At 43.7% G+C, this 14,816-nt stretch overlaps 1 protein-coding gene across 21 annotated transcripts in view; it reads left to right on the top strand.

The window, feature by feature from the left end:
* The window catches only part of DOCK9 (dedicator of cytokinesis 9), a 283,179-nt gene that overhangs the window by 191,693 nt on the left and 76,670 nt on the right, over positions 1-14,816 (top strand). For all 21 annotated transcript variants that reach the window (XM_046028152.1, XM_046028144.1, XM_046028150.1 and 18 more), the window contains exons 16-27: positions 472-551; positions 631-818; positions 954-1,019; positions 2,353-2,445; positions 3,480-3,603; positions 4,106-4,227; positions 5,327-5,413; positions 5,809-5,898; positions 7,588-7,703; positions 7,975-8,044; positions 8,885-9,010; positions 9,598-9,669. In XM_046028152.1, the coding sequence (XP_045884108.1) occupies positions 472-551; positions 631-818; positions 954-1,019; positions 2,353-2,445; positions 3,480-3,603; positions 4,106-4,227; positions 5,327-5,413; positions 5,809-5,898; positions 7,588-7,703; positions 7,975-8,044; positions 8,885-9,010; positions 9,598-9,669 (1,234 nt within the window). The remainder of the gene's footprint in view (positions 1-471; positions 552-630; positions 819-953; positions 1,020-2,352; positions 2,446-3,479; positions 3,604-4,105; positions 4,228-5,326; positions 5,414-5,808; positions 5,899-7,587; positions 7,704-7,974; positions 8,045-8,884; positions 9,011-9,597; positions 9,670-14,816) is intronic.

Raw genomic sequence — 14,816 nt, 5'->3', positions numbered from 1 at the left:
AGACGGCAGCTATCTTATCTTGCCCATATTCTTACCCAGATTTGTGCAGCCTAACGTGGGAGCCACTGGCCACAGGGGACTACTGAACACAAGAAATACAGCAGCTCCAAACTGAGACGAGCTATGAGTGTAGAACATTCTGGATTCAGAGAATTAGAATAATGTCTTATACTGATTATCTATTGAAATAGTAACACTTGGGATAAACTGGGTCAAATAAAATATATTCTTTTTTAAAAATTTATTTATTTTTAAAAAATTTTAATTTCTTTTCAGTGTACCAAAATTCATTGTTTTTCTTAAAACTTATTTTATCTATTTCTTTTTACCTTTTAAGATGTGGCTTCTAGAAGGTTTAAAATTACTTTTGTGGCTCACGTTATATTTCTCTGGGAAGTGCTGCCCTGGGATTTAGGTTTTAGAGCTAATCTAACTTACAGACATGTGGTTTTTCTCTTCTTTTGCTCCTAGACCTGAGAAGATGGCAAAGCTCCCAGTGATTTTGGGCAATCTAGACATTACGATCGATAATGTTTCCTCAGACTTTCCTAGTAAGTGTAAGTTCTTTGTAACAACCAGAGAAAATGTTGCTTGACTTTTACTTCAATTTGTTTGTTTTTAATTTTCCAGATTATGTCAATTCATCGTATATCCCCATGAAGCAATTTGAAACCTGTAGTAAAACTCCAGTGACATTTGAAATAGAGGAGTTTGTGCCCTGCATACCCAGACACACTCAGCCTTACACCATCTACAACAATCACCTTTATGTTTATCCGAAGTACTTGAAATACGACAGTCAAAAGTCTTTCGCCAAGGTGAGGGCAAAGGTCAAGGTTTCCGTTTTGGTATCAGACTCTCTTGGGTTTCGGCTTCTCCTGTTCTTTTATAAATACATATTCTGGCTTTTTGTTTCATTTTCTTTTTCCTTTTTTCTTTAAATATTGCTGCAGGCCAGAAATATTGCTATTTGCATTGAATTCAAAGATTCAGATGAGGAAGACTCCCAGCCTCTGAAGGTTTGTTTTTTTATGTATGTTTGCATTTTTCCATTTTATTTTATTTTTAAAGATTTTATTTATTTATTTGACACAGAGAGAGAAAGACCATAGGTAGGCAGAGAGGCAGACAGAGAGAGAGAGAGGGAAACAGGCTCCCTGCTAAGCAGAGGGCCCAATGCAGGACTCGATCCCAGGACCCTGAGACCATGACCTGAGCCGAAAGCAGAGGCTTAACCCACTGAGCCACCCAGGCGCCCCCATTTTTCCATTTTAAAAATGGGCCTGCATGGTATTGCACAACTAAAGGAATTTAGCACATTATAACCAACAGACACAAAAATATTGTGACTTCACAATATTTAACCACATTGGCTGAACTTTACAGACTGTGGAGTAATTGCGTTCTTGTTCCTCATTGACTGTTTCTGTTTAATTATACTCTTTAGGGATGAAGTTTTCTTATGTATGTTCAGTTCAGTAAACATATCATGTCTTACTATGAGCCAGGCTTAGTGTGGGTGCTAAGAATTGTAAGTAATAGTAATTGTAATAGTAAGATTGGTAACAGAAATAATAATAAAAATAGATTGATATTTATTATTATAGTATAGTAATAATAATAGTAAATCATTGGTGATGTTTTCTGAATGCTTATTACAGTGCAGTCTCTGAGCTTAGAGCCTTATAGGTTTTAAACTCCTTTAATTCTCCTAACAGTATTTTTTAGTTGAGACTAATGCACAGAATTTAAATAAGTTGCTTTCGGCGATCCATTAGTGGAACCACTGTGCAAACCCAGGTAGTGTGGCTCCACATTCTTTACTATAACTGTGTGGAAATGACTTTCCAAGAAGGGAAGGTGACAAAGATGCAAAGAAGAATATAATAATAGTTTTTGCCCTCAAGAAATTCAGGGCTTAGTGGGAAAGGTAGTCATCATGGAGAAAAAGTTCCTGGCACATAGAAATGGTTTGTTGTCCAAACTGAATAATTAGCACAAAAAGTGCTGAGGGGACACAGAGGAAGGAGTTAATCGTTTCTTGACGGACACGTGGGAGTTCGGTGCCCACGGAAGGGAAGCTCATTCAGACAGAGGGATTGTATGAGTGCGGGTCTGGGGTGTGAAAGGGACCTGTAGGCAAGGCACTGTCTCGTCACTGCAAGGGCAGGTGTGTGTACTGCAAGGGGAGGTGGTACTGGCGGATGGACGGGAGGGGGAGCTGGGCCCAGGAGAAAGGGGGCTGAAGGCTCTGGAGTTTCCTAGGTGGAAGAAATCCACAACACGCCAGAGTTTAAGTTCTGACTCTGTTCATTCAATACTGGTGTCTTTTTCCACCAACTCTTACTTTAGTGCATTTATGGCAGACCTGGTGGGCCTGTGTTCACAAGAAGTGCTTTTGCTGCCGTTTTACACCATCACCAAAACCCCGAATTTTATGATGAGGTAAGTGAGGAGGTTTTCAAAGGAAAACCCAGTTAATCAGTCTTAACGAAAACTCTAAGTTCTTTGCCTAATAAAGTAAAAAACAAGAGAAAGTGCCTACTATAATGGAATTACCAGTGCTAGGACTAAAGATTGGAGCATTTATTTTACATCAACTTGTCTAATTACAAACGTGACATTCATTCCAAAAACTTGGAAAATGCAGATAATAGAAAAGAAAAAGTCAAAATCTCTGCTTTGTTACTACTACAATTAATATTCTGATGTACTTTCTTACAGATTCAAACTTAAGTGTAGTTATGTTTGTCGGACCTGAGAATCTTTCTTTCTCATTATTGGGTTTCTTTATGTAGAATGATAGGGTAGCTCATTAAAACTACTCTATGAATCTTTCTTTGAAATGTTCTGTCCTGGTTTTTCATTGTGCTGTTGCTGTGTTAAGCTAATATAGTGGTTGATGTCGTGGTCTCCAGTTCTTTCTAGAGTTGAAATACTAACTCTTCCGTTTCTGGTTGGTGAATGTCTTGGTCTGCTCGGGCGACTGTAACGAAATACCACAGACTGGGTGCATGGTAAACAGCAGATGTTTGTGCTCACGGTCCTGGAGGCTGAAGTTGTAGGTCACGGTGTGCGCCTGGCTGGGCAAGGGCCATCTCCCTCCCGGTCACAGACTTCTCAACTGTACCCTCAAATGGTGGACAGTTGAGGGGGGTCTTCTGTTGGATCTCTTGTAAGAGCATTCATCTCACTCATGGCCTAATCACCCCAAAGACCCCACCTCCAATACCATCACCTTGGTGGGGAGGTTAGGATTCCAACATATGAATTTGGGGGTGGGGACCCACACATTCAGCCCATAAGTGTATTATGGATCCATTTCTTTAGCACAGTTTCTGTTCTCTCACTTCTTTAACCGCAAATGTTAGTTCAGAAACCACACGGACGCTTGTGCTTTGGGTGACGTGTGTGGCTGCTTTCATCGAGAACTTTCATTTTAAAATACTAAAAAGGTGGTTATTTTGTCTTCCTTGCAGATTAAAATAGAACTGCCCACCCAGCTGCACGAAAAGCACCACTTGCTGTTCACATTCTTCCATGTCAGCTGTGATAATTCAAGTAAAGGGAGCACAAAGAAGAGGGATGTTGTCGAAACACAAGGTTTGGGATTTCATCATTACCTTGATCGTTCATAACTTACGTATTAGGTTCTCAAGTTTTATTTTGATTCTGAGCCCTCATCCTCTTGAGGAATTTTTATTTATTATTTATTAAAAGGTTTTATTAATTTGAGAGACAGAGGGGAGCGCGTGAGTTGGGGGAGGGGCGGGGGGAGGGACAAGCAGGCTCCCCACTGAGCACGGAGCCCAGTGCAGGACTTCACCCCAGGACCCATTGATCTTGACCTGAGCAGATGTCAGACGCTTACTGAGTCATCAGGGGCGCCCCTTTTTGGAGTTTTTGATGAAGTTTGTGAAGGTAGCATATGTAAATTTTTTTAAAAGATCATTTTAGAATTGTAAAAGAGGCCAAAGTACATTGTAGACAGTGTTCTGCAGAGACCAGTTCAAGGCCTTAAAGATCCGGCAGCTGAGTAGCACTGTCTTTCCTTCATACATTTTCGAATACCTACAGTGAAGTTTTTTGTGCTTTGTTTCAACAGTTGGATATTCCTGGCTTCCCCTCCTGAAGGATGGAAGAGTGGTAACAAGTGAACAGCAGGTTCCCGTCTCAGCCAATCTCCCGTCTGGCTACCTTGGCTACCAGGAGCTTGGGATGGGCCGGGTAAAGGACTTTAAGATTCATTTATCCCACTACTTTCAGAAAACATGAAAAATCAACTAAGGCAAGAGTAACACAAAAAAGCACACAGTATTTTTGCTGGTCCCAACATTTTAGTTTTAGTTACTCATTTTCAAGTAAACATAGGCTGGTGGAAGGCCGTGCTGTTGACAGCACGATTTAGAATGACGGTTTGGGCACTGGAGAAGCCCTGAACTAGCAGCATCTCAGCAGGGCAATCGAGACTTGGAGATGCTGGATGACGTAGGAATTTTTCACTGCAAACTAGCCATGCTCAAATAGGGGTGTGTTCTTAGAGTCACGCAGAGTATTAGGAATTGGCTTCCAGCTTAGGGGGAGTCAGGTAACAAATCTCGCCCACAGGTCAGCCCATTCTGATACATTTTCTGATTCAGAAAAGCCTGGATTTTCTTAGAGTTCTCTAATTGGTTAGTTGGTTTTGCATTTTTTTAAGCCATCTTAAGTTTTATAGACTTCCGTTTTATAACAAGCTGAGGTAAGTTTTCATTTCGTTTTAAATGGCTTTTAATGTTTTTCCGCATTTAAGTAGCACCAAATTTGGGTCCATGTGATGGACAAATCATCAAAATATTCCGAAATCAGGGGAAATCATGTAAACTTCAGTTAAAATTGCTAGTCTGAACAAGAAAAAAAATGGAGGTTTCAGAATTCAAAACAAGCACACATAGATGATTGGCCCTTTACCCATGTTAGGGTTTAGTCTACTGTCCTGTTTGCTGGATGTGGCATCTTGCCACCACGTTCATGGTCCTGAGCTCTGGGTTGGCTGAGTCATTGGCGAAATAGGATTCTTTCCCTCTCAAATGGACAGTAATTCCACAGCCGCAGCTGAGCAAAAGATAAGTTGGAAAATCCAGGAAGGAGGGCACTGTCTTTGGGGGAAGAAAGTGGGCAGAAATGAGTACCAGTTGCATCCCTGCTGTCAGCCGGCCGTAACTCTTGAGTCACTGATGCTTTCTGGGCCTGTGACTCCTCTTCAGCCCTGTCCGTGAACATGGTGTTTGAAGCCAAGGTCGCTGATCTGTTGGGATGGTAATTTTCCCCTTCCCTATCTTTTCAGCATTATGGCCCAGAAATTAAATGGGTAGACGGAAGCAAGCCACTGCTGAAAGTTTCAACTCACCTGGTTTCCACAGTGTATACTCAGGTACGTGTTATTCCAGCAGCGTGGGCAGTGATGGCTGAATGAATGAGTTTGCACTATTTTTTGGTAAAACGAAATCCTAACTGATAATGTCATATAGATATATTTTTACTCTAGAGGTCCTTCATCGAAGAAAGTATATTATAAGGTGCTCTTATGTACTGATATAAATGAACAATATAAGTAACATTTCTCAACAGTTTTCTTCTTTTGTTGGAGGATCTTTGAAATCTTTTTAAAAATTTATTTTTATTTTTATTTCTTTGATATTTTCATTTTCATATGATCAGTTTCCTAGTTTAAATGAAACATGCATGCTGCAAGAAGCAGATACTCCTGTTTCCACAGCGTTATGCTAACAGGCTTGCTTTCTTTCTCTCCTTTTTTATTCCCCCCAGGATCAGCATTTACACAATTTTTTCCAGTACTGCCAGAAAACTGAATCTGGAGCCCAAGCCTTAGGGAGTGAACTTGTAAAATACCTTAAGGTATCAGGTCGCTTTCTTAGTAACCCCTTTTTAATGAGTTTGCGGTAGGTTGGGTTTTCTTTTTGGTGGTGAATATTGTTCTTTACCACTTGCGACCCTTGGAAGGATGCTCTCAGCTAGACATTCTCACGTTGATAGGATGTGTGGTTTTACATGGCGGCAAGAAGTGGACTCAGAAATAGGACAACTCCAGAACGCTGTATGTTAACTCTACTGGAATTAAAATAAAAAACTTAATTAAAAAAAAAGAAGAAGAAAAAGCAAAGAAATAGGACAACTCCTGCCTTCATCCTCATCCCACATATACTGTTTTTAGGCCCAACCCAAAACATACTGTTCTCTGCATAGACAGTCATTCGCTAGCACAGGCTATCAGTTGAGTCCTCCCCGGTACAGAGCACAGTAAGGGGCACATAAGAAGCAGTGGCATTAGTCCCACTGTTAAGTAATTTCTAGTTCACTGTAGGAGATAACATAACCTTGGAGAATGTGTGCTAGGTGGGGGAACTCCCTCCCTCCCCAAAAAACCCAACCAGGGTCGGGGGCTTCTAGCATCATGGAACAGCAAGAGCAAGGTGGGGTTTATGTAGGGGAGCATTATCCAGAATGTGGTTCCATGGGAATGTTTTTTTTAAAGGAGAGTAGCTAAAAGAGCGTCCTAGGCATGAGGACAAAACATAAAAAATGTGAGAAATGGGGGCGCCTGGGTGGCTCAGTTGGTTAAGCGGCCAGCTCTTGATTTCAGGTCAGGTCACAATCTTGGGGCCCTGGGATTGAGCCCTACATCAGCCCCCATGCTCAGCGGGGAGTGGACTTGAGATGCTCCCTCTCGCTCTGCTCTTCCCCCGCACGCTCGCACTCTCTCTCAAATAAATAAATCTTTAAGAAAAAAAAAAAAAAAGAAATGTGAGAAATGGAATATGAGTTTGTTTCATTTCAGCAAGGAACAAGGAATGAAGAGTTCTGAAATCACTGCTTGGCCAAGTTTCCTTTCAGGTATCTCACAGAGAGCCTTAGGAGTTTAAGAAGAATCTTTGAATTAGTTTTCTGTTGCTGCTATAACAAATTACTACAGATCGGGGGCTCCAAACAACATGAATTTATTTTCTTACACTTCCGTAGGTTCGAAGTCTGACACAGGCCTCACAGGGCTCAAATCAAGGTGTTATTAACATGGCTGAGTTCCTTTATGGAAACTCTGGGAGTGAATCTGTTTCCTTGTCCTTTCCCAGCTTTTGAAGGTTGTCTTCATTCCGTAGCTAGTGACCTCTTCCTCCATCTCAAAGCCAACAGCCTTCCATCTCTGACCATTCTTTCCTTCGGCATGTCTCCCCTGGCTCTCCCCTCTGCCTCCCTCCTTTGACTTTAAGGACCCTCGTGATGACATTGGGTCCACCTGAATAATCCAGGACAGTGCCCCTACTTTAAGGCCAGCCTTCATTCTTTTGCCATGTAACATACTCACAGGTTCTAGGGATTAGGATGTGGCCATCTTTGTCCCCTGTTCTGCCCGCCACTGCCTTCCATTGTTTAGATGGACTTCTCCTGTCCTTTTTTGGAACTGAGTGGAAATTGCTTGGAGTTAGGCTCTTTAAAAAAAAAAAAATTCCTTTATTTGAGAGAGAGAGCAAGTGAGCGTGTGCAGGGTTGGTGTCTTAAGGTCACACAAGGGCCGTTGCATGTCCGCAGAGCCTGCATGCGATGGAAGGTCACGTGATGATCGCCTTCTTGCCCACCATCCTAAACCAGCTGTTCCGCGTCCTCACCAGAGCCACCCAGGAGGAAGTCGCCGTCAACGTGACACGGTAAGAGGCGGGTAGGCGGATGCCTCCTTCCCTTTCAGTCTGTCCACATCTGGAGCACGGTCATACATATCTGGGATGCTAGTATGTGTTGACCATTATATTTAAGAAATTTCTTTTGATCCCATGTGAAGGGACCCCCATCTAATTCCTCGTTTCCTTGTTGCCTGTGGTGCCAGTAGCATCATCACTGTTCGGCAGCTGCTCTGTAATAATGAAATGTTCTCATTCCCACATTACTATTCATTGCTTTGTTCATTTCTGTGGTGTGTAGGGTCATTATTCATGTGGTTGCCCAGTGCCATGAGGAAGGATTGGAGAGCCACTTGAGGTCATATGTTAAGGTATGTAAAGTACACGGTCCCAGTCATGGAAATCTGTGGCTCTCCAGTTTTCCTTCTAAGGACTCATTTTTTTTTTTAATCTAGTTATTTTGGGATGAAACTTAATACCTCTGCTTTCTCTTCCATACCTGTAGCCAGTGCCTTGTACCTGAACGAGAGGAAATCCAAAGAGAGGCAGCCTTTCATTTATTTACTTAATTTTGTTTTTCAACGTATTTCTTATAATGGGTTTTGCAAATAATAATGACATGGAATTTTAAGGAAGACTTTTAAGTCACTCTTGGTAGGCCTTTGGTACAGCCCTATTATTTTCATTTTTCTTTTTCACAACTAAAATTTGCAGTAGAACTGTTTCTCCTGAGACGAGAAGGTTAGCGCTGGCCACGACAAATTAGAGAACTATGTGGGACAGCAAGAGATGTCATAAGGAGGAATATCAACGGGTTCTTCATTTATGCAACACTATTCCATAGACAAGTGGCGGTTACCATTCTGAAAAGTTACACACGTGGTGTTTAGTCTTAGACACCTCTGTGAATTCTAGCTATGGAATCAAGTCACCCAGTGTCGGGTGACACATTCCTTGAAGTCCTTGGGAGGTAGAGTTGTGGGCTGGAGGACCACTGACCTGAGTCAGGTGGTTCCCGTATTGTGATGGGTTCCCTGAAAGTATCCTGGGCTCCCTCTTTGTGTCCCCCTTCCCTGCTTCTGTTTCCACACCTGCCTCTCCCCCCCCGCACTTGTACCTCAGTCCCTCGCCACCATCCCTTGGAGCCTCTCCTGCTTTCAGCCCATCCTAGGTAAGCAGGACATTAAAATATCTTTCCCTTTTCTTCAAAGTATGCTTACAAGGCTGAGCCATACATTGCCTCCGAATACAAGACAGTGCACGAAGAGCTGACGAAAGCCATGACCACGATTCTCAAGCCTTCTGCTGACTTCCTCACCAGCAACAAACTACTCAAGGTATGTCGCGGGGCTGAGCCGTGCGGCTTTCCGGCATGGAAATCGGTGGGAGAAAATCCGAATGCTCACCCTTCTGTGTGCGTATACAGACAGCCACCACCTCCAGAAAAGGGGTAAAGAGTTAGTTCTTTGAGATCCACTTTGCTGCTTATACTTGTGCTTCCGTCAGACCTGCAGAATATTACTGTATTTAAAATATCACAGGCTCTTAAGTTTTAAGAAGTCATTACATGTGAACGAGTGGAGGACACCGAGGTGGCGATTATAAAGGCAGCATCGGCAGGGGAGGCCCCGTCAAGAGGAAAATCCCAGATGTAGTCCAGCGGTGCCACTTGCTGGCTTGTGCCCCGCTGAGCGCGTGCGCCCAGCTTCAAAGTGGGAGACAGTCACTTGTTGTGGGACGTGCGAAAGCAGGAGAACGGCTTCCTTGCATGCACCTCTGGTCCCATGATATTTTGCCCAGTGGTCGAGCTCTGCTTTGGGGTCACCCCTGTTTCATGTCTGTAACATTGTCAGCCTAAGAGAGTAAGCATCTCACCTCCTGATGATTGGGTTTCTCACCTGGATCCTTTTTTATTTCCTTTCAGTATTCATGGTTTTTCTTTGACGTGTTGATAAAATCCATGGCTCAGCACTTGATAGAGAACTCCAAAGTTAAGGTATGTCGCTTCCTATCAGGGCTGGGGTGGTGGCTCTCAGGGGAGAAAGTCTTTTCCGTGCTTTGTCACTCACATTCATGAACGCTTTCTGTTGCCAGTTCCAGCACAGTTCTAGGTGCTTTCCAAGTACGAAAGCATTTTATTCCAAGTACTAAAGCCACAGGACTGTCATAAAGTACTACCCCGCATTTTATAGAGGAAGAAACTGAGCCTAGCGCGAGTTCCTGGCCGAGGCCGCATTGCTAGTGAATGGAGGGGGCCGGGTGTTGAGAGCAGTCTGGCTCCAAAGCCCACTGTCCCGAAGCATGTGTTACTAAGTCCAAAGAAAACTCTGTCTTCTCCTTTGTATAGCTTGGAAGTCTTCAAGTCTGTGAAATGAGAGTAACAGTTTAAGCATTTAATTTAAATGTAATTACCGTGTCTTGAACGTTGTAGACCTTTCTCAGGGCCTTAGACCAGAGTGTCTGATGTTACTTCACGTCCTCTGGAAGCAGTGAAGGGACTCTGAGATAGCTCTTTGCTGAGGGGCCTGGGTGTGTGTGACACTGTGGGTCCCCATGCTGAAGGCACCCTAGGGATACCTGTAGCCTGTCCCTTCAGTCCTCTCTCGACCCATGCCTGTCTGGGTGTGACTGGCTATTGCTGGCCGTCTGAGGCTCAGTGTAGATACATTTTTGTAAGATTCTAATGAGGCGAACACAGCGATCAAGTGACAGAGTCCCTTTTGAGATGTGCATGCTCTTGGAGTTGCCATCACGACCCTGAATGCTCTCTGCATTGCGTTGTGCACGGTCTTGAGTCTCGTGGAGAGCAGGAGGCCCGCGTGCAGGGAGCAGGTCACGGTACCCAGCAGTCTTTCACAGTGAATCAAGGGAGGACAGGGGAGCCATGGGGAGAGAGGGTGAAGGTCCAGGCTCCCTGCACCGGGGATCAGACTCAGGGAGAAAGCCTTGGGAAAGGCCGCTGGGTTTTGTCCGGCAGAAGGTTAGAAGGTTGGCAGCTCAGAACTGAAAGCCACACTTCCTCTAGTCGAGTGGGTGCCTGACCAGGTGGTTTCCTTTTCCTTTTCTTTTTTTCCTTCTTTTAATTCTGGTTTTAGTGCACAGGCAGATGCCAGATGGAGGGGGCCCTGCTTTCCACAGAGTAACGCGCCATCTAAATCATGCCCGAATAGCCTGCCAAGTGAGAAACCTAGCAGACTATCCGCTTGGCAGTATGCGGCTAAGTGTGCGGGCGCGCGCACACACATACACACGCACACACGCATGCGTGCACACATGCGGGTCACTTGGATGTAGTACTTTCATGTTACAAATGTCCTACGCAAGATGGGCTGCGCACTTGCCTTGGTTCGCTTAGGCTGCCACAGCAAGTATCACCGCCTGTTTGGCCTTAACGATTGTGATTTATTTCCACACAATTCTGGAGGCTAGACATCTGAGATCAAGGTGTCTTTAGGGTTGGTTTCGAGGCCCCTCTTTTTGGCTTGTAGATGGCTGTCTTCTCCCCAGGTCTGTGCATTATCTTTCCTCTGTGCCTGTCTATGTCCAAATCTTCTCCTCTTGTAAGGACACCAGTCTTGTTGGGTTGAGGCTCACCTTCATGGCCTTGTTTTAAGTTAATTAACTCTGTAAAGACTTTGTCTCCATATTCCGAGACTGTGGGTTAGGGCTTCAACATATAAATTTTAAGGAGACACAATTCAGTCCGTAACAAGGCCCCAATGTGTTTTTCATTGTTTTTGGCTCTAAATAAATGTAATCACCCCAGAAAGATTGGTGACTTGAATATATTTAAAAATGTAACTGTTTGTTCAGAAAGTATTCATGGAGAGCCTTTTATTTATATGCAGGCTCAAGGGTTACAAAGTTAAGTGAGGCGTGGTTTGGCCCTCACAGAGTTTAGGTGGGAAAGCGCATGACTAGACCACAGGAGCAATGGTCAGAGGTAATGAATACTTTTGAAACACCCACAGAAGTCTAAGTGTCGGGCTTCTCGGTGGCTCAGTGGGTTAAGTGTCTGCCTTCAGCGTGGGTCATGATCTCAGGGTCCTGGGATCAAGTTCCGCATTAGGCTCCCTGCTCAGCTGGGAGTCTGCTTCTCCCTCTGCCTGCCACTCCCTGTACTTGTGCCCTTGCTCTCTCTCTCTCACTCTGCCAAAATAAATAAAATCTTAAAAAAAAAAAAAAAAGGGAAGTATAAGTATCAATAACATCTCTTTCCAGGAACCATGATAGAAAATTTAAATAGAGTAATTTAACTGCTTGTGTTTTTTTCTCAAGATGCTAAATTAAACCATAGAAATTTAGGGATGGTAGGGACCTGAAAGCTCCCTTCTGGTCCAGCTCCGCCCCTGTGCCACAGAGGTCGAGATGGGTACAGACCCGTGAGGTGCCCTGCCCAGGATCACACAGCAGAGCAGAACCTCGAAGTCATGCTAGAGTCACAACCGGCTGCTCCCAGATGATCTGCCCTTTCCAGCCTTATAACTTAACTCTCCAGCAGTTGTGGGCCTTCCAACACTTTGTTTTTCGAACTTTTTAGAACAGACTGCTCAAATGCTACCCTGCACAACCTTTTCTGTACGTTAATTACATCTTGGTCCTGAAAGAATATTCAGAGAGTTTTTGGAAGTGGTTTATTTAAAAATTGTTATCCAGCATAAAAAGAAACACTCTAGCATCCAAAAGGAGAAAACTTAGCCATAAGATAATTTACTATAAAAAGAGATTCAAAATACCTACTTACCACTTTGGAGAGTTTAACATTTCACTTTCGAGGGCTCCCCTTTGACTTCTTCCGCGTCACCTGACACCATGCCACGCCTTCCCCGAATCACACATTACTGATCTTCTCACATAGTTTGAAGGTTTTATTCATTTTGCCTCATATCTTAGGAGTAATGAGTTTTACAGGTTTGGGTTAGTTATTTTTATGTCTGTCTTTATTTACATCTTAGGAAGGATATGTCCTCGTCCCTGATCCCAGGGTTCTGAATTGAGAGAACAAGTTCGTACTCACCATTCCTGTGCCATTTGTGATTTCCAAAATCATGATCAAATTCCCTGAGAGTTTTTATACTTTTAGATTGAGGATTATTAGTGCATGCAATGTGTTTATATTTTGGCCTTGATTTTTTTCCTCATTGGTGAGTCTTTCTTAAAATGCCATGGCCAAGCACATATCTGTCTAGTAGGAGCACCTGGGCCACAGGCTCATGTAAGAGCCAGATGCTGCTTTCAGTGCAGCTGAAAGTGCCCTTTCCAAGACTTTTTAGCATAGACCAGCATTTGGAGGCCAGTTTATGTAGAGCTAGGGCCTTGGGTAAACACTCTTGCTGGTAATGGGGTCTCTCTGCTGCATATTTATGTAGAAGGAGATGCCCCTGAAGCAGGTGCATGCTGGTAGGTCTGTTTCTAATGCTACACTCTTGAACATGGCCACATGTGTCCACTTCCCCATCCCAGCAGTCACTTTGTGCCATTTGCCGAGGAAGGCTGTAAATCACAGCGTCCCTTTGAACTAGCATCTAAAATAAGCAATTTCCTTACTACCGCAGATGGACCTGGAAGTTTGGATTGATTACATGTGACCATGCCAGACCCAAGTGTTCCATAGGTGACATGTGCTTGGAATTTATAATAAGCAGTTTTCGAGGAAAATATAAAACCGACCTCATCAAGGCCTACTAAGGAGTTCCCAACTCTGAACCCCCCGCAGCCTCTATGCTCAACACATTTTCGGTGTTCCTTTTCTATCACTTATATTTAGCAGCTATAATTTCAGCAGACTCTTTTGGAATTTCCTCTCCTCCCACCTTGAGTCAAGCCAAATTGCTAGCATTGCACAGGTGTACGTCTCGCAAGCTGGAAAATGTGGCCTAGGATGGGATGAATATAAACCTTAGTTAGGTGTTTAGCCATCAACCATTTCCTGACTTAATTGAGCAAGGAAAGAGTGTTCAAATGAAAAGTAGGGAAAGGATGGTATAGGTCTTGTTTTAAACAGACTGCCCGCACTTCCCCCTACTATAAATGTGTGATGGCAGAATGGGAGCATCCATACTTCTATCCCCAAGCACCTGTTTGGAACAGTCACTGGTGATGCACAGAGCACGGAGAAGCGATGCAAATAGCATAGATGGTGCATCGCCAGCCCCGAAGCTGACGCCGGCCCCGGGGGGGAAGAAGACATTCAGCTGGGCACAGTTAGAGAACAGAGCAGAAGGGTCTGTGTGAGCTCCAAAATGAGAAATCAATGTGGAGGTTGGTAGAGAGCTTCCACATTTGGGGAGAAGACAATGAGCATGAAGCAGGAGAAAGGGCTCATAACCTAGGTAAGGCCAGGAAAATGAAGTTTATTAGCTAATAGGCTTGTTTATTGTATCTTAGGGAGCTGTAACATAGTCTCGGTGTCCTCTCCTTCAAGCTGGTGTGTCTGCGCTCACCACCCTGGACAGCTGCCCATTATCCTGGAACGTTTTCTTCCGATTCAGTGGATAGTAGTCTCCATAACAACATCTAATTATTGTGGTCTTTATCACCTTTAGAGGCGTCTTACCTCACCATTTTGTTGCCAGGTTAGGGCTCCTGATAACGTGTTTGTCATTTCAGTCTTCAAGGCGCTGAGCTGACATCTGATCACAGAGCAGCTTCGTTGCTCGGTTGGTGTGTTAATTATCCACCATTCTTCACGAGGTTTTCTTTCTTTCTAAAGAAAACTAATTATTGTAGGATTTTTAAAATAAACGTAAAAGGAAAAAGAAAAGTTGAATGAACCCCGTGTTTGAAGCTCTGTCACTCACCTTCTGCAGTTACTGTCATGCTGCCCTCGCGGCTTCGTATGTCCACCATCGCACTGTTTCTAGAGCATTTTAAAAGCAGTCACCGAAGAAGAATCTTGAGTGTGCCCTCTCTAACAGATTAGCCTTTGAAAGAGATGGAAGCACCATACCATAATGACCTTCAACAAAGTCAGCGGCATTTCTTCATTATCATCGGACACCCTGTCTGTATTCGGTTTCCCCAGCTGTTTCAGAAATGCCCTTTTACCATCACGTGGTCCGAATCAAGACCAAAACACAGTCTGCACATTGCATGTGGTTGATGTGTCTCTGAAGTTTCCTGGATTTTCAAGCTGTTCCTTCT

The sequence above is a fragment of the Meles meles genome, chromosome 14 (assembly GCF_922984935.1).
Source record: "Meles meles chromosome 14, mMelMel3.1 paternal haplotype, whole genome shotgun sequence".
Lineage (NCBI taxonomy): Eukaryota > Metazoa > Chordata > Mammalia > Carnivora > Mustelidae > Meles > Meles meles.
Note: the sequence above shows the minus strand (reverse complement) of the source record. Positions and strands in the feature narration are given on the sequence as shown.